The sequence below is a fragment of the Oryzias latipes genome, chromosome 16, assembly GCF_053564925.1.
Source record: "Oryzias latipes strain Hd-rR chromosome 16, Olatipes_Hd-rR_3.1".
In the NCBI taxonomy this organism is placed as follows: domain Eukaryota; kingdom Metazoa; phylum Chordata; class Actinopteri; order Beloniformes; family Adrianichthyidae; genus Oryzias; species Oryzias latipes.
The window spans coordinates 29,016,623-29,035,488 of record NC_136252.1 but is presented as its reverse complement, the minus strand read 5'-3'; the positions used below and the strand labels follow the sequence as shown (position 1 = coordinate 29,035,488).

At 38.5% G+C, this 18,866-nt stretch overlaps 1 protein-coding gene across 1 annotated transcript in view; it reads right to left on the bottom strand.

Moving 5' to 3' along the window:
• Positions 1-1,003: 1,003 nt before the first annotated feature.
• The window catches only part of si:dkey-22o22.2 (neural-cadherin), a 130,131-nt gene continuing 112,268 nt past the window's right edge, over positions 1,004-18,866 (bottom strand). Inside the window, exons 20-34 of the mRNA XM_011485705.4 lie at positions 17,880-17,973; positions 14,903-15,087; positions 13,799-14,037; positions 12,187-12,464; positions 11,262-11,476; positions 9,789-9,916; positions 9,306-9,433; positions 9,059-9,170; positions 7,159-7,339; positions 6,910-7,076; positions 6,356-6,620; positions 5,969-6,149; positions 5,609-5,859; positions 5,036-5,193; positions 1,004-3,886 (exon numbers count right to left, since the gene is read on the bottom strand). Of these exons, the coding sequence (XP_011484007.1) occupies positions 3,215-3,886; positions 5,036-5,193; positions 5,609-5,859; positions 5,969-6,149; positions 6,356-6,620; positions 6,910-7,076; positions 7,159-7,339; positions 9,059-9,170; positions 9,306-9,433; positions 9,789-9,916; positions 11,262-11,476; positions 12,187-12,464; positions 13,799-14,037; positions 14,903-15,087; positions 17,880-17,973 (3,254 nt within the window). The 3' untranslated portion in view covers positions 1,004-3,214. The remainder of the gene's footprint in view (positions 3,887-5,035; positions 5,194-5,608; positions 5,860-5,968; positions 6,150-6,355; positions 6,621-6,909; positions 7,077-7,158; positions 7,340-9,058; positions 9,171-9,305; positions 9,434-9,788; positions 9,917-11,261; positions 11,477-12,186; positions 12,465-13,798; positions 14,038-14,902; positions 15,088-17,879; positions 17,974-18,866) is intronic.

Genomic DNA, 18,866 nt, shown 5'->3' with positions numbered 1-18,866 from the left:
CATTAAATGAACAAAATGTTTTGATTAAATGTGGACTTTAAGTCAAAATAAAATAGGTATATGGAGAAACGTGGATAGAAAGTAACAGAAAAAGTAAAAAATTAGATAAATAAATAAATAAATATTATCTGTTAAAGTTTTTTTTTTACATCTTTCTTGTGTTTGAAGAAAAAAACAGCAAACTTCTTATTTAAAATCCATTTTTTCCTGCAGTTTTTGAAGTGATTTATTTTATTTTCGATAAACGTACTATTTCACATAAATATTTTTTTAATGAAAAATGGGATTTGAACTGCATCAACCTTTTTATTTTTACATGTTTTTGCATGTATGTATGCATTTGATTTAAATCTTTTTATTCTATAGTTGCACCAAATGTGCACATTGATGACAACAAATGGGTCTTAATTATGTTAAATACTTTCCTAGCACTGTGTATATTTTTAATCCAATCCTTGTCTAAAGATAGTAAAATATGTGTAAAGTATATATAAAAGTTCTTAAAATCATTTTTTTTCTGTACTGAACGATTTTATTTTGAGACTTGCAAATGTGCAAGTCTTTTCTGATTGTTGGTTTATTGCAGTCTCACTGTATCGTCTTTCTTTTAATGAGTTTTGTTAAAGGGATTAAGGAAAAGGATTCGATTTGTCCTTAAAATTAGAAAAACCAAACTATTTAGAAAATCTAAAGCAAATAACTATCGGCTTATGAACACAAGGTGGCAGTATTGGGCAGGAAATTAACCCCATGACAAAACCTCCACATGAAGAGCAACATAGAAGAAAAATTTTTTTTTTTTAAAGTTCATACATTTATTTCTTGAATTATATTTAAATTACATTTTTTATTCCATTGGACTCTCTGAATATTTAAATCAATGTATTTAAAAACAATTAAACAGATAAATAAACTGTAAAATGTTCTCTGCATTTCTCTGATCCTGATATTTTTCAGTAAAACGGTCTTCAATGGAAATAGTTAATAAAAACCACAAACATACTTATGGGAAAAGAGTTTTTTAATTAAAATTCAGATACAAAAGGAATCTTCATGAGAGGCTGCTATAAAACGTTTATATGTACATCATATAATACAAATCAACACTGGTCAGCGCTGAACGATACTAAAACACAACGTGTTTAAATTCAACAACACATTCTCACACTTATTAGCAGTTCAAAACACTGGATTTACAGCAAAACCCTGCAGAAGTTGCTGAGGCAACATCCGCTTCACATCAAAAAAGTCTGTGTTTTTCCATTTGGATGCATAGCTTTAAAACACAGTTTAGGGCTCTCTGGATTTTGGTCAAGTTCAAGAAGCGAAGTGTAACCTGTTCCACACTCTGAGTTCCTCAAAGCAAAAGCAGATCCAGGCTCAGGTGTCGTTGTGGTCCGACTCTTTTTTTCCATGAATTAAAATGAGATTTGATGTTTTTCAGGAGAAAATCCATCTGGGACTTGTGTTTTTGGATTTGCACAAACGTTTTATTTATTTAAAAAAGGTCTTAAATACAAATGTTCATTCTGATTGTACTCTTGCTTGCACCCTCTCTTAGACAAAAACTACATTCATCAGGCGGTGCCACAAAAACAGCTGAGGGGAAGCAATAAACAAATGAAGTCTGCAGTTACAAATCAACGAATCACACTTTGAAAAGGTCATAAAATAAAATAAAACACACAAAGAGTGAATAAATGTCCAACTTCATTCAGTATCGCAGTGAAAGTTCACACAAATAACCACGGAGAAAAATCTATCAGACCTTTCAGACATTTGAACTTTTTAGTTTTAGCTTAGAATTATTACTAAATATTTTCTGAGTCAGTTTCTTAGAAAAGAACAGTCAGAGAGGCCTTTTCAACATTGTTTTTTTTAGCAAAACAAAACTCTAAATGCTGTGTTAACTTTTTAAAAACAAAATCTTTTCTCAATGTCTGCTTTCAACACTGCCCCCTACAGCATGAAGCCTGCATGTGCAAAATATAGTATCATGCACGCAAAAGCACACAACCAATGGCTAGAGGAACTGAAGTGGCTTCAAAGAGAGTAGAAAAATATTCTCATCTGAAATCATACAGTTTGTTACAAGGTGCATTTTTCTCCTGTGAAGTAGTTAACTCAGCATTTGATCCTCTGTTTCAGTTTGATTCTGCTTGCAAAAACGGATCAGTTATGCAATAGTGCAAGGACAAGTAGGAGCTTGTTTTGATCCACTTTGTAGCAGAATTTAGAATGCACAGAGACTAATGCTGCCTTATTAAAAGAGTAAAAGTTGATTATTTGTTATTGGAGGAGTGTTCTAAAAAAACTTATTTAAAATGTCCTTAAAGAGATTTTTGAATATTTTAAACCGATTGGTTCATTCACAAACTGAAGGCAACTCAGACAATAAAGTGTTGGCCGTGATTTTTTTGTTTTACAAAATAAGAGCATGGATTAAAAACACAGCAAAAACAGCCTTCCAAATAAAAATAACGCAAAAAATATGTCACAGAAGTGACATTCTCACCTGTAAAGCTGGCTATTGAAACAGTAACAAGTTACTTCTGTGCTTTTTTTTCCCTTCCTTCACATTTCCAAACAGCAACTCTAACCTTTAACATCCAAATCTTTGATCTTGTTTTCCACATGAAGGCTCGTGAAGATCACAAGATGATGCTGTTATTTAGCAGCATGTGGGAGCAGAGCGGCTGAGTTCTTACAAGATCCGATTCACTGAGATTGTTGTGTGATCAAAGTGAAATGTAAGGATTTTTATTTTTGGTGCCATTTGTGGAGGGAGGTCAGTTCCAGTTTGCCTTAAATATAACAAATAAAAAAAAGGGGATTGTGAGAATAAATAGTTGCTTTATGAACAGCACAAACTAGAATCCATTCAAACTAGTTTAAAGCTTTACCAACAAATATTCTTTTTTAAATGTAACTGTTTGTCTACAATCCAACAGCCATCAGCATGACATTAGGTGACTGAATCATAACACATAGGTATCAGAAGCCTTATCAAAACTTACTTTTTCATGAATATTTCAAATTTGCCTTTTTTTACTCTTAAAAAGTTAAAGTTGATCATTGGAGATTAGTGTTTCTCTGCATTAAATTTCTACTATTTATTTTAAAGGTATAATAATTCAATGAGATGTTGGAACTCAGACCTCCTTGCATCCCTATGTTAAATCCTGGAGTGTGTATTTGGGTGTTGTGCTGCCCCCTAGTGGTGTTGAGGCAAAGGGTCATGGCTGTGGCTCCTTTGCATGTAGGCCACCGTGTCTTTGTAGCTGAGAGCCAGCTGCGGCTGGTCGTACATGTCGCTAAGGGTCTGAAATTTTGGACCCCACCGCAGCAGCCTGTCGTAAGCAAAGCCTCTTTCATCATCTTCCTCCTCTTCTTCCTCTTTGTCACCGGCAGCAACTTTTCTGTGGGACACTGCCGACCCCAGAGAGCTGAGGCTTCCTGCTGAGGACCCAGAGCCTTCCACACACCAGATGTGGAAGGCGTCTGGCGGGAAAGCCTCGCTGTCGTTGTCCGCCTCCCAAATAATCCGTGCCACATAGCTTTTAAAGTCCACATGGGAGCGCGACCCAGAAGGGGCACTGAGATAACCGCCCGCCCCACTTGTCTCCATGTCCCGGCCCGTGTGAGCAGTGTAGTTGGCGTAAGTTGAATCGCTGCCGTAGCCGGTGGTGTTGGCGTGCAGAGGATGGTGCTGATGGTGGTGTGGGATACTGAGGTAGGGGACGCCGGAGCTGCAGGAAGAACTGGAGGGATGAACCTCCTCCTGGGAACCCGGAGAGGATTTGATGAGCGGGGCTGTGGTGCAGGAGGACGACTGGGACAAGCTGGAGCACAGCGGTCGCTTCAGCTCAGTGATGTCATACCCATTCTGCAGAGGGGGAGCAGAAATCAACATGCATGCCACCTGAGCATACAAATCACTGGGTTAATGTGACACCATGACATACATTTATAAAAGCAAATAAACTCTCATGGAGGAATCCATGATGGTTTGAGTGTTTCCATCCTAAACCACACTCTCAAACCCTGTTTTTTTTTAAATTCATCCTTAGGTTTTATTAGAAGATTGCAATTATTTTACTTAAATTAACCAAATACAATTTTGTGCAAAGGTTTGCTTGTCATTGTGGGACACAAACACACCATTCAGAAAAAAAGTCCAGTTGTACAGTGAGACCTTTCTTTTGCTTATATGAAAAGCACTTGCAGTTTCTGTGGTATTGTATTCTGAAAAGTGGAAAACATCTTATTTTGAAATAAACAAAAAATAACGAGGAGAGAAAAGGTTGAAAATGTTAAACTAATACAGAATATTAGAAATACGTTTATTGTCTCACGTTAGGTCAGTGGTTAGACATAAAAGGAAGTAAATTTTTATATTTCATTAAGTTTGATATTTATTAAAATATTTATTTTTTTTATTTAAAAAAAAAACTGATTGCAGATGAAATGAATAAAAATTACTTTTTCTGTTTTTGTAACATATTTTTGCTGAGTAGTATCAACAGTTAAAAAAAAAGTAAAAATAGGTTGAAGGTGTCCACTAAAAAACATATTCCTTATATTTTTGTCAGTTATGCCAATAAACACATTTAGTTGGACATCATAGGACTTTAAAAAATAGAATAGCTCTTTTAAAACAAAAAAGGTCATTTTAAGTTTGCTAAACTGTTACAGATTTATGCGGCTAAAAGAATGCTTTTGTAAAAAGATAAACTGTCTGCAAAAACAGAATCTTTAGAAAGCAAAATCACCCTGGCTTCAAAAAATAAATCTTTTTTCCTGTCTTGCAAGAAAATTCATCTTTTAAGAAAATTTTTCAATAGCAAAATAATCTTAGAGACTAATTTTTTAAAATAAGAATTTTACCCCACTAGAAGTTTTTTCTGCTCATTCAAACAAAAACAGCCAACGCAGTAAGAATCTTTGATTTATTTCTACGGGGCCTGTTTTTGCAGTGGGGACAGAACCGAAAAATTGACGGATGGAATAAAAGAAGAGCTGATTGTTTGCAAACCTGGTCCTGTTCTCCTCCTCCTTCCTCGTTGTAGTTGAGGATGTTTTCTCTGATGTCCTCCCAGCTCTCGTGTTCAGCAGGAATGTGGTAAACTCCACGCTTCCTGAACTTGTTTCGGCTTCCTTTCTGGTTCCAAACCGTCACTGCCACCAACACCACTGAGCACAACAAAAGGCAGGACGATGCAGACATGACTGACATGGCTCACATGCCCTTGCTCTTCTTGTTCATATTAAGCTGGGGTTCATTTACGCATTAAGCTGACCTCTCGGGTCTGATTGTTACTTTTTTTAACCCATGTTGAAAAACATAAATGGTGAGAATCAGATCAACGTCAGGTAATTTATATTTGATCTTTAGCTGCAAAACTGGCTTTGGATGGAAATTAATTTTGAACTTCTCTCAGCTTAATTCATTTCTTCAGAGAAAAGAATTCATGCAATAAAGATATAAACTGACTCCTCTTCAAAAATATTGATTGGTGAACTTTTTTAATGTTTTCTAAGCAAAGTTTTCCTTAAATTTAGTTTAACTTGATCTTTAAAGGTTAATACAATCTCCTGTGGCACTCACCAATAAAGAAAAGCAGGCACATGCTGATCCCCAGGATGGAGCTGGGACTGAGGGCTGCCAGTCGATGACCTTTGACCTGCCCCAGTTCGCAGTGCTGACCCCTAAAACCAGCCTGACACCGGCACCGGAAAGTGTCTGGCGAGAGAGCGTGGCAGGTACCGCCGTTACGGCAGGACGACGACACGCAGGGTGACGGCACGCAGCGGTGCTGACCGGAGTCGTCTGTCACCGTCACCTGAGGGCCGGGACACCTGCAGAGGATGGAATTATGGGAGGTGAGAGGGAGTTGACGGCATTGCCACCTAAACTGAAACTGTTCTCGCAGTATTGATAAGTGTGTTGTGATGGTCTGTCATTTACTTGCACTGGTGTTTCCTCCACAGGTCCACGCAGCGCAGAGGGCTGCGGCACGGTTGGCTGCTGCAGGCGTCACTGGAGCAGCCAGAGGTGACGCCACGCCTCTCCAGAACTGATATCAGGTCCCGGCTCTGTCCATCCAGAGGAAGGACTTGGCCATTGAACCGGACATCTCGCAGACAGCCTGTGCAACAAAAAGACCATGCGATGCGGCTTTATTTTCAAATTTGATTTCTGGTAAAAGCTGATTACATGTGTTTAAAAGCTCAGCTCCTCAATAAAATGAAAACCAAAGAGATTCAATACATTTAAAAAACTCCAGGTTATCATCTTTAAGTTTTCTTTACCAAAACCTGTGAGAAAAACATCAAAAGGAAGTCCAGATCTCACCCTGAAAGTCATCTTTGGCATCAGCTCTTGGTGCATTGCCAACCATTAGGGCAGAAGGGTAAATGACAATCTCCTTCCCACTTCCAAGTTGGGCATTGGCCTCCCGTGAGCCTCCGCCCTGCTCTAACCGCAGCGTGAACATGTTGTCATAGCGACTGAGGCTGACCAGGACCCACTGTCCCACGTCGACTCGATGGTTTGGAAGCCTGAGGGTGTGTGCGCCGTCTCCTAGGTTGGCACGCACCGAGACGTGACCCTCACTGATCTGAGAGTCCAAAGAGTACTGGCATTAAAAGAGAATCGTAAAACTCTGAACACATCTCTGTAAATCTGTCTCAGAAGGAGCCAAAACGGGATTTTATTTTCAAACAGCAAAGTGGAAAAGTTGGGGATAAAAACGATTCTCTTAAAAATTGTATTTTTGTGATAAATGCCTGACAATTTTAAATAAAAAGAAAAGAGTCCTTTTTGATGTGTAACAACTGCTTGAATGGTGATCAGAGGTTCTTTACGAGGTCAGAGGTCACTGAACGTTCTCTTAGGGGTTGACTGACCTCCAGGACGATGTACTCGCTGGCTTCCTTGGATGCGACATAGAGCAGGATACCAGACGTCGCTCTGGTTCGGAGGAGCAGCTGGACGTTGGTGCGTCGAGAGCTGCTGCCTCCTCTGAGCTGAAAACGCAGCAAACTGTTTGAGTCGAAGGAGAACTCCTGGACAGCTGAGGAGGAGGGAAGAAGAGGGAAAATGAAACATTTATCCACATGTAATTCCAGAAAAACACACACTCTTAATTTACTTACCTCTGTCGCACTTGTGTCCTGTGTATCCTGGGTGGCACTCGCAGCTGAAGGAACCCCAGTCTGCGAGACAGGAGGCGTGGACTCCACAGGAAGGCCCTGCAGCTGTCACACACACGCCGTCTGTGAGCCTGCAGCCTGCAGCACTGTCCACACTCTCACCTGGAGACTCCAGATCATACACCTGAGGGACAGAGACATGCAGAACTGTTTTTAAGGTCCTTCACCGATTCGTCTTTTGGGGTTTTTCCATTCAGACGCCTGCAAGAAAGTGGTTGGGATTGGTAGAGCGGAGAAGGGAGCTTGTGGCCCGCCCAGCGTGTTTTCTATGTACCAAATAATCTCTTTTTCAAATTGCATTTTTTCCTCCTGATTCACAATTTGAATAAAGGCATTATTAGAAAAATACAATTTAAATCTTAATTTCTTTTATGTATGTCACCCATCATCTTAAAAACAAGTGGTCTTTAAAGCAGAAAAGTGCTCCTCAAATAATCAAAATAATTTTTTGTTTTCATGTAATGTAAAGCACTTTGTGTTATGATTTTATATAAAAACTGTTTTATAAATAAAGTTTGATTGATTGATTGATGTTTACTGAAGCTACAATTATTTTAACGTTTAGTTTCAACAATAAAATTAAGTTTAAACAAAGTTAAGCACCATTTGAACTGCTGTCACATGAATTCACACTGATTAGTTTTAGCAAGAATGGACTCTAATGGATTAACAACCATGTAAATGTTATAGATTGTGTGTTTTGAATATATTTTGTAGGTAATCTCCAAATCTGAGTTGTGACATTTTGGAATTCCCAGGATCAAGTTTTACTTACAAACTTTTTGTTTACATACATTTAGCTCAGAATTGAGTAAACTAAGAAAAGTTGAACCAGAGCTTTATAGTATAACATATTTTCTTCATTTACTTTTTTACATTAAAATGGTAGCATGTGTTTACATCATTAATTCATTTTTAAATCAATTGTAGATTTAAAAGCATATTTATCAAAAACTTCATAACCAGCAGCAGAAAAGACTGAGTTCAGTTTACTGTGGGGACCGTGTTGGGATTTGTAGTTCTCCAGTGCCATTTTCCAAATGTGCAAATGGACTAGCATAGCAGACATCAATTAAGTCCAGGTTTCAGGGAGCGCTTTTGGGGGAAAATTTGAGTTGACCTAACAGGACATTTGCAGTCTTGCTTAACCTCTGACTGTAGATACATTATCTTTCTCAGAATATTTTTTTGTAAATCTTGGCACAAGTTCTACGTGCCGGAGTTCTGCAGGAAATCATTAACGCAGCTGCAGTTATCCTTAAAGGGATGGAAATCGGATATTACACCCTCAAAAACCTTCAAGAAACAAGTGTTTAGGGATTTTGGTAAAATGAAAGAGCAAACTGAAGCAAACATGTTGTCTTCCGTATTTTCATCATCTGAAAGCTTTCTTCCTCTGGAGGTTTTCCGGGTCTCTGGGAGGCTGTAGGAGTTTTTAATCCCCACCACTTTGCTTACTTTCCAGAGGATGAAGTGTTTTTTCTTGTTTGTAATCCAGTCTGGACTGTGAAGTTATCCTAGCTTTGGTTACACCACCAAACTGTACCTAAGCATGAGTATGGTTTGGATGCACAGCAACTCAAAATATCCACTCAGGATTTAGGAGGAGTGGATTCATACATGTGGGAACACAGCTGCAGAACTGCAGGCATTAATACTGCATGTTGGCTCAGGAACAGCAGACAGAGAGGAAATGTTAAGTTCAGGAACAGCAATCTGCTATAGCCTTCTCATTCTTAGGCGACTAAACTGTATTCTAACCCACAGAACTAACCATAAATCAGGTTGAGGACACCTTTAATGGAATGTGTTTACATACACAAAAAGTACAGTATGGTGTTACCTGACTGTCAACCACCAAGTTGCGAATGCAACCAGTGAAGCTTTTATAACGTCGATACGGCGTCATTTCCTTGACTCCTCCCAGCTGAAGAGGCTGGAACACGTTTAGGTATCTGAGGAGGGACGTGATGGGCATTCAAAAAGAATGAAAAAAAAGAAGAGATTATTAGAGTTTTGCTGGACTGAAGGGCATAACATTTATGAGCTGGAATGCATGCGGTGACATTATTCTTGTTTTGTTATCATACCGCTGATTCCCAGGTGTCTCTCCTGCAGCCCTGCAGCCAGATTCATCCATCTTCAGAGCCCCCCCCCCAGTTCCTTCTAACTCTTTAACTGCCACACCTCCGCACCGATCCAGCACCAGCTGCACAAGCTGAACACACAAAGCACCAAGCTTTTCAATTGTTTTCTTCATCAGCGTCATCATGTTTGGGGCCTGGTAAACATTCAGCAACACTCACTTTTTTAGACCTGACACTGCTATGAGTATACAATACCAATAACAATAGATCAGTATGGTTATTTGCTGATTCTGCTTTTATGTGCATGTTAACCTCGACATTTGATGTATTTATCAACATTTCATAGAAAAAACAAAAATATTGATATAATTCCTCTGTTATTCTGTCCATGAACTCAACCAAGAAGCATTTATTCATCCTGTCATTCACTTTTGAATCCTGTCGGAAGTCAACTATCATCCATCCGTTTTTTTCCATCCTTCTTACCTTTCCATCGCTGAGGATGTCGAGGTGATGCCATCTTCTGTCATTGATTGCAGACTTGGATGGGAGCTGAAGGGTCAGTGTTCCTGATCCGTGATTTATGCTCAGAACTGGAACTCCGTTCCTCAGCTCTGGATGTGGAAACGACATTTAACTGTTGTTTTGAACTTTATTTGCAAAAAATAGTAAAAAAACAACAACATGAGTGTAAGAGATAGATCTAAATTTGAAATTGAGTGAATTTTTGGCATCTCAAAGAAGGAAAAAATAAAAAAATAGTGAGGTTTCGAGAAATATCTGCCTTCTTTCTCCTGGTAACATTTTCATTAAACCAAGTATAAGGCAGAGAATAGCAGTCTTGTGTTTATCTGATTTTTACTTGCGACACCATCACTCAACTGTATTGCTGTGCAAGCTGTTGAATCCCATCAACAACTGCAGAAATCCCCTTCATCAATGCTCTGTTTGTATCATCCAATTCCAGCCGCATCCGCTACCTGATGCTAGTTTGTGTCCTTTTGACCTAATCAATCCCACAGCTGCAATATTGAGCATGCAAGTAAAAAAAGGCTCCAGAAACATCAATATTGCTGTCATCCTTGATTTTCCTCTAAGCACAATTATCCGACAACATCCCAGGTTCAATAATTAGGTAACCCTAATTCTACCAGATTATGTGAGGAGCATCTGAAAGGCCATCAGCAGGTTAATCCATTCCTACTACATAAAGACTGCTGGGAGCTGACATTAAAGTTTATGAAGCGCTTCCTCCTCTGGGAAACTGCCTTCACAGAAGCAGACTGATCAACACTTTTTGTTTGCTCATAAAGGGAATTTAAAACAATGCAATTCTTCCAGATCTTAAAATAAATTCAATTTTAGCAAAAGTCGTGTCATTTCAGGAGTTTGAGTTTCTGCTCATGTATGGAAACTCTAAGAGGAAACGTCCTTGTCACTCTTTTTAAAAACGTAAACCAGGTTAAATCTTTAAACATTTACTCTGACCTTCTTTAGATTTATTTTAAAAATTTCCCCAGTGGTCTTTTCATTATGATTATGCCATTTATAGCCAAAAATCCAAAAAGCTGTGTCATTTTAGGACTTAGTTTTTGCAGAGCAGCAGGAGTTCATTCGAAATTCACCTCTGCTTAATCTTTTTTGTCCTACATCCTCAGAAAAATAACACAAAAACATGTTAAAAACACCAAAAATGCAATTTTTTATTGGAGTGGGACTATAAAAAACTCCTCTGCTTTTTTGTTTAACTTTTCACACATGATCTGGATTTTAACATTACCGGTAGTTTTCTCCTAAAAATATATTTCCATTTAAATGAGGTGAGATTAAAGTACCATGCAATACTCAAATCAAAAGATAATTCGGCGGCCGGCCATATCAGCACATCAGGATGTTGTGTGAGCTTACAGTTGACCCCTAAATTAAATCAACTTGAGTCTAACTTTGCCAGAAACATACCCACAGCAATGAAGTCTTCCTGCTCCCCAGACTGAAGAAGGCCAAGGGGTCCGTTATAAAACAGCAGCCCGTTAGCCGACTCAGCCAGAAACTCCAGAGAGATGTGGCTTTGGAAGCAAGGCTTGATGGGAGGGAACCAGGCATAACCCTGACCACCGAAACTGCGTTTGGTTTGCTGGCAGGTGGGACCATCAAACATGGGTGGACACTTACACCTGAGAGAGTACAATAGCTTCACTTAAAACCTAATATTTTCTGGAGCAAAAGTTCCACTAAGAGTAAAATAATGTATTAAATGTTACCAAACACATAATAAAACCCGGTAAAGCAGGGGTGGGCAAACTTTCTTCCTCATGGGCCACAAAGGGCTGAACCAGGAGCAGATGCATGGAATGTTTTTAATAATTCCACCTCATTAGAGAAGGAAATAACATGGAATCTGGACAAAAACATGATTTGATTTTCATTGATCATTAATTATTTATTTTATTTCAAAACTGTGGCTTTTGTTCCCATTTTGGTGCCAATTGCAATGGGTTGATGTCCCTCAGGAAAGAAATGCAGACTCAGAGAAATGCTGTGTTTGTGGTTTTCCAACACCACATGGATGCGGAATTATTGTTTGCACCTAAACTTTATTTGTAGAGCGCCATCTATGGGAAAAACACTAGAATTACAGTGAAAATAAAACCTGAAAAAGGTTTATGGAATGTTTTTTTCCCAGTTTGGCAGGCCAGATTAAATAACAGGTCGAATGTGGCTCCAGGGTCACAGTTTGCCCATCCCTGTGGTAGAATATATTGCATTTCTTTTCATAGGCTAATCAACAACCAAAATGAGCTACAAAAATAAGTTAAACAACATCAAAATGTGGTTGACAAAATGAAGATAAATGTTTTGAATAGAACAGAAGAAACATATTTACCGATATCCCAGCGGCCCATCCTGACATGTGCCCCCATTTAGGCAGGGGTTGTAGGCGTACGCAGAGCAGGGCAAGGGGACCGCCTCTCGCCCGCTGCAGCCACATCTAGCGGTCAGAGAGGCCGACAGCGACACCAGTGAGACGATACTGGAGCTGAGGACCACTGGAACCTGACCGAAGGACGCTTCAGTGCTGCAGCCCGCCGTCAGACTGCAATCTGTGTGAGGACAATCGTCTACACCCACTTGAGAGATGGACACCCCCAGCTTGGCCTCCACCTGGTCAAGAGGTCGTTGCAGACACAAAGAAAAGCGTTCAGATGTAACAGCAGAACTCGAACAACCAGGACAAAACTAGAATTCAACTGAACAAAATGCTGCGCTAACTCAAAGTACAAGAAAACTGAGGAAATTGTATTTTTAAATAATACATTTTTTTACCATTTTGTCAAAAGTAAAGTAATATCAAATAGTGAAGATGCAGGTGAATTATAAAATTACAAAACAATACTTCTAATATATAATAAATGAACCAAATTAAAGTTAGTTTTGAATATTAAGCCATCAGAAAACTTACCTCAGCTGAAAGTAGCATTAAGCACAAACTAACAGCACTGGAGTCAGTGCAGTGTTTGAACATATCAGGGTGTTTGAGAGAACGACAGCAAATGTCTTTGATCTGATGTCTAACTGCATCAATGATTTATGAATTTACTCTATTTTCCCTAATGTTATTTATGCACTTTGGTGTTTCTCTGTCAGTTTCCCTTTTTCTGTCATTTGCTTTCTTTTGCCAAATTCACCGGTTGTCATCCGGATCCCTCTTTCTTGTTTTGTCTTCATGGGTGAAAGCTTTTCATCAGAGTCCCTCAGGGTTTCTCCTGTCTCTGTGTGCATTTCTTTTTTTGGAGCTTAGTGATTCTCTTGACACTCTTATCCACAGTGACTTACACTCCCCAGGCAGGGTTTCAATTTTTGGCTCCAGAGTTTCAACATAATCTTTTTTTATTTTTTGTGTGCAGACTTTTCATTTAGCTGACATTTTTGTTTTAAACCAGTTGATTTTTTTTATACTAAAGAAAATTTCAAATCGTACGTTACACCTAATGAAAAAACAATATTGAGGCAGTCTTTGCCAACACTCTTCTGCTTTATGAGGTGTTAATTAGTCCCCTAAAACAAGCTGCAGAGTAGCACGAGTTAAAAATAACAAATACTTATGTTCTTTTTCTTTTTTCTGTGTTTATTTTCCTTGTACCTCAGTAGATGGACAAGGAATTGCTGAACATGTGAATATGACCCTGCTCAGCAGACTACAGCTTGTGTTTGTGACGTCCATCCCACTTTTGCCTCTCCCAGAATTCTTTTTTGGAAATTTGCTGCAGCTAAAAAATGCATCATAAAATATTCATTTACACGTCCATCAGTGTGCATGGGAATCTGTATTTAAATTGGACCAAACGCATCTCACAGTTAGATGTTCATTTTTTTTGTCATTTCAGTGTCCTGCCAGTATTGTTGTGTCAGTGATGAGTATCTATAGATTTTAAACAATTTACTTTTTTTATTCTTAAACTGTATAAATGTTAGAAAACCAGTCATTTCCTCCTCACCTTTGCTTTGTGTGCCGCCACGTATCCGTGCAATTTCTCTGCCTTATAGTACGGCGAGCCGTGCGCGGCGAACCACACGTCGATTGCCTTCTCACCATGCTGACCAGCGTTGGCAACAGAGAAGATTTGAACATTTTCCGGCAACGTCTGCAGGATTTCAGACAAGCTGCGTCTCAAACGGAAGAACCGGCTCTCCTCAACACCACCAGTGCTGCTGAAAAACTCCTCCACTGTCAGGTCTGTGAGGAAAGACAAAGAAAGTTTCTTTGGTACATTTCACATGACGTAAACATTTATTCGGTTAGATCAATAACTTTTAAAGTAATTGTACTCCTAAGAATACAATTCTCTACTATGCTAGGTAGTATTCATCGTGTAACTTTTCAGTTTCCTTAAATTTGTACCAATAATTCAAAGGATCAGAAAAATTATTTTTTGTTGCCAAAAACACTGCTGACAAAAGGAATGTTCCTTTATTAATCAGTTTTATTTTTTAAGCATTTTTATAAATGCCATTTTTGTTTCATTTTTATTTTCTGATTCCTTTTTCAGAATGACCCAGACCAAGCAGAAAAAAAAAGTTAGTTGTCAATAATTGCGTTACAACACTAATTTCTATTAATTTTAGTTTTTTAATATATATTTTTGTCATTGCTTTTTTTATTTTATTTTTTTAGAAAACCTCAGTTCAGAGTGAGTTCTTACTTAAAATAATACATCAAATACATTAAAACTATTGGTTAAACCCTAGGAGATTCTTTATTCTTACTCAAATTACTGATTGGATGACTTCTTTTTACTCTCCCTTGAGAAATACTATTTTAAAATAATTCTGCTTTTACATTCGGCTGCTCCTCTGCATCTCCAGTGAATTTATGCAGCAATAAAAATAGGTGACACTTGGATAGAAAAGATGACTTAAGCACAAAGAGAAGAGGAAGGAAGAGACTGAACCCTGTGACCCTGTAGGTGCACAGGTGCATCATCACCTTGGCCTTGGGGGGTGAAAATTTGCATTTTATGTTAACATGTTCAAAATTGTTAATGCAGTTTTAGCAGTTTTCGACTAAAAGAGTATCCTGATGAAATCGCTTTAGGACTCACTGTTCAGGCGGATGGAGGCAGCGTGCTGCAGAGTATCCTGGTACAGCTCTGTAACGTCCACCTGAGCAGTAGAAGTGACGTCGGGCCAGGTGTGGTCAAACACCTGCACCTGAAGCTGATACGAACCAGGAGGAGTGCCTTCCTTGATGCTGAGCTGACCTGAGCTCTGGTTCAGATTGAAAAACCTAATAAAAAACAGAGATTTCATTCAAGATCTAATTAACTGGTGAATCAGATGGTAAACTACAGAAAACATTAGAAGAAATGTAGATGAATAAGGTATTTCAAGTAACATACTTAAAAATACTTTTGCAATCAAACCATCTGTTATGAAGATTCAACAAATGGAAAAATGCGTTCTACAGTACGTCAAGTAATGGATCAAAAGCAAATATTTGAAAACAAATTTATGCAGAAATAACTGCAGAAAACTGCAGTTTCTTCAAAGTAACCATGATAAAAAGTCCCATTTCTCATCGGCTAATATCAATGATGGTTGCAGAGATTTATGCTCAAATAAAGCCAAAAATGAATTCATCCTATTTCAGACCTGTTTCAGGGATGGCATGTTTTGTTTGGTATTTTTTTATTTTTTTATTTTTACAGAAAGTAAGAAACAAAAGAAATGTCTGAGAAAGACATTTTTGTGTGTGTGTTTTTTTTAAATTCAAAGTCCAGCTGCTGTTTCTAGAAAAGTGACAGGTTCTTCTTTCTCCCTGTGATTTGCAATCTGGGTAAAGTCTTCTTTATACAACATTTCTCAGACCAGATGAAGGTCATTTGTTGAAGATGGCTCCATGTGTCGGACTCTTGATCTGGACAATATTGGCTCTGTGTAAAAGATGATCCAGATTACCCGCCGGAGGGCGATGAAGCTGGTTAACCTCCTCACACGGAGACAACCTTCAGAGCTTGGCCCAGGCGGATTAATTAACTGTTTCTAAGATGAGGTCAAGAGAGTTTGGAATCAAACTGGTGCAAAAGAAATGGCAACTTCTGCTTTATTTAAGGATTTCAGGAAAACAAGTCAAACATTTTCAGCGATGGTGCACTTTTGTGTTTATGGGCTGTTTAAATTCACTTCCTGTGATATGACATGTTATGATTGGCCAACTGGGGCTTTTTCCTCTGAACTCCTTCTGATTTCCTCTGGGTTTTTTCTTTTCTATATGTAAATACTCTTCAGCTTAAACCTAACCCATTCTGAGAACAAATTGCTATCTGCTGGATGCAGCGATGACAAGCCGCGGCTCACGGATGTGTATGATAATTCTCTCCCAGGTGGTTCCTTTGTTCACGACTTTTCTTGTCGTCTTGTCGTTCCTCCTTGTAGGTATCTCGTTAGAAGAAAAGGTGGCAGGGAGCGCAATCAGGCTTGCCTTTCAATGCGTCCGCATGAAGCTTCACCTCATCAAACAAAATGAGTGCGCCCTTGACGCGCTTCACTGGGAATTTTCAATACCGCTGGTTATGAAGTATTAATAGCACAGTTCCTGACAAGTCGGAACCCCTCTTCCATCTCTCCATCCTTTACGCTCTCTATTCTCTTTCATTCTTTCTTTGTGTCTTCCTTCAAACTGACTATTTCTCTGTCCCAGTTTTATTTCTCCTCTTTTTTTCTCCGTCATACCTTTGTACTGTTTCTCTTCTACTTGAAATTTGTCAGTTCCCATGCAGTTTTTATTTGTCTCCTATTTTTTCCTTTTTTTTTTTTTTGCTTCTCTTGCTGTGCGTCACACAAAAGGGAAACTTTAAAGGAAATCTTTGCTGTGTAAGTTCTGACACACCATAAATCTGTTTAACATCTGCCTTTCTCTGGTTTCAAACCCTACTGACAGTTGCGTCAGTTAAGCATCTTAATATTCTCTGTGATTTTTACTAAGACAAAAGCCTAAATTTGACTAATTTGCCAGCTTTTATCAAACCTAATTTTTCTCTGTATTTATTATTTTGTTTAATTTGAGTTTCCTATTTTCAATTAAGCTCCTGTTTGGTGAAACTAAAAATAAAAGTTTTCATATTTCAATCTGTATTTTACTTGTGTCTTTAGGAACTCTTCTTCCTGTTTCTTTTCTTAGTTCTTCTTTTAATTTTCAGATCGGGATGACTTCTATCGGACTACTTTTGAAAAAAAAACAAACAGAACAAACAGAATTTTGCACATTTCTTAATTAACATTATCCCATAACCAATGAAGAGAAGCTACAGGTAAATAAGTCAGAGGGTCCAGGATAAAAAAAGAGCTAAATTTTCATTGAGAGTTGTGGCACTACAGGCAACCTGTGGTTGACCTCTCAATTAAGGGACATGTTGAGCTTTAAAAGATATATTTGTCATAATCTGCAGGTATTGTAGTGTTTTGCATTTAAAGGAATTTAAGATTTGAATGTCTCTAGTAGAACTGCCGACTTCAGAGTGTACAGATCCTGTATTTGGTCACCTTCAAGATGGAATATGTACAAGAATCATATATGACTGTATTTATTGCAGTACTTGTCAATTGTTTTGGACTATTTTTTTGCTGTAGAGACAATTTTTACCAACACTTTTTTTGATTTCACATATTTTCTTGAAAATTGCCCTCCAGTTCATAGTTTTATGTAAATAAAAGAGGAAGAGGTATAGCTATGCAGAGATTTGTTTCAGATTTATGTGAAAAATCCCGTGCTCATCTCAAGTATTGACTGTGTATAAGATCTGGACTGAGCGAGTGTGACGTCTCTTTTAGAAAATGTCTAACTTCCAGCTCCAACCAAATGAAAACAATTCAGTCGTCATTTTTTTTGCGATATGGACGTTGCCATGTTCGAGCCAGACATCTTCACTAAGCAATGATTGGTTCGAGGTGATCTGAGTCAACATTTTTATGGTTACCGCTCTTGCCAATAAACTAACGATTACTCGACCATTTCTGGTTTCACATCCATATGTCACCTCTTCAACCTGGTCAAGGTTTCACCAGATAAGACTGGAGTACCTGTTAGCTTTGCCTTCAAAGCGAAACACCTTCTCACTCCAGTCATCAAGGTCAGGAGACTGAATTTGTCCGAGTGGTGTCACTGGGAGAATACCTGTCAGGAGGTGGAACAAAAATAAAAAGGGCATTAACTGGTGTAATTAGTCATGGATGCAAAAAAAGCTCCCGTGGTATGGTAAAACCTCAACACTAAGAGTGAAGGGAAACAAGTAGAAGCTTTGTTAAGGAGATAAGACTTCAAAGTGCAGCTTTTTGAGATGCATGTTTGCGTTTTGCCCATGAGGGATGTAGGCATACAACAAAAGTACTTGTTCTGTGGCTCTCCCCTCTTCCACAAAAATCCCAAACAGTGTTGTAATCTCTTTAGTTGTGAAATCGGTGGCTTTTTCGAAATGTTTGTGTGCCCACCAAAGTTTGGAGTTAAGCTGGAGTTAATTGTTTTCTTGAGTGCATGCTGTCGAGGTTCTGGACAGATTCACATTAAAATGTTAATGCACTTCATGCGAAAAGACCCCAGAGAGGGAATACACAGAAATACATTTCAGAAAACTTTAGTTTCTCATCAAATTACAGCAGGCTGACAGATGGTATGAAACACTAAATAAGTGATGTGAGCTGCAGCGAGAGGCTTTGAGCAGTCAACTGTGACAAGTACAATCCTTACAACATGAACATGCAGCGCTCGAGAGGTGGTGGAAGAACACCAAACAAGCTGAAGGTTAGCCAGGCCATCTGTGATCAAATAGTCTGAAGATCAACTGGGACAGTCTATTATGAGTGAATGACAAATGCTATGTTGTGCAACTATCAAAAGGTTGGCTTCAAGGAAAGCAGCTCAGCTGCCTCTGCCATTCCAACAGAAAATGCCATGTTTTACCTTGAAGCTCAGAAATGATTTGTAAATAATGCAAATTCATACTTCTGAAGGGTTAAAAAGTTGTACACGTAACTCACACCAAATTTTACTTCAGTTTATATTTCAAGATA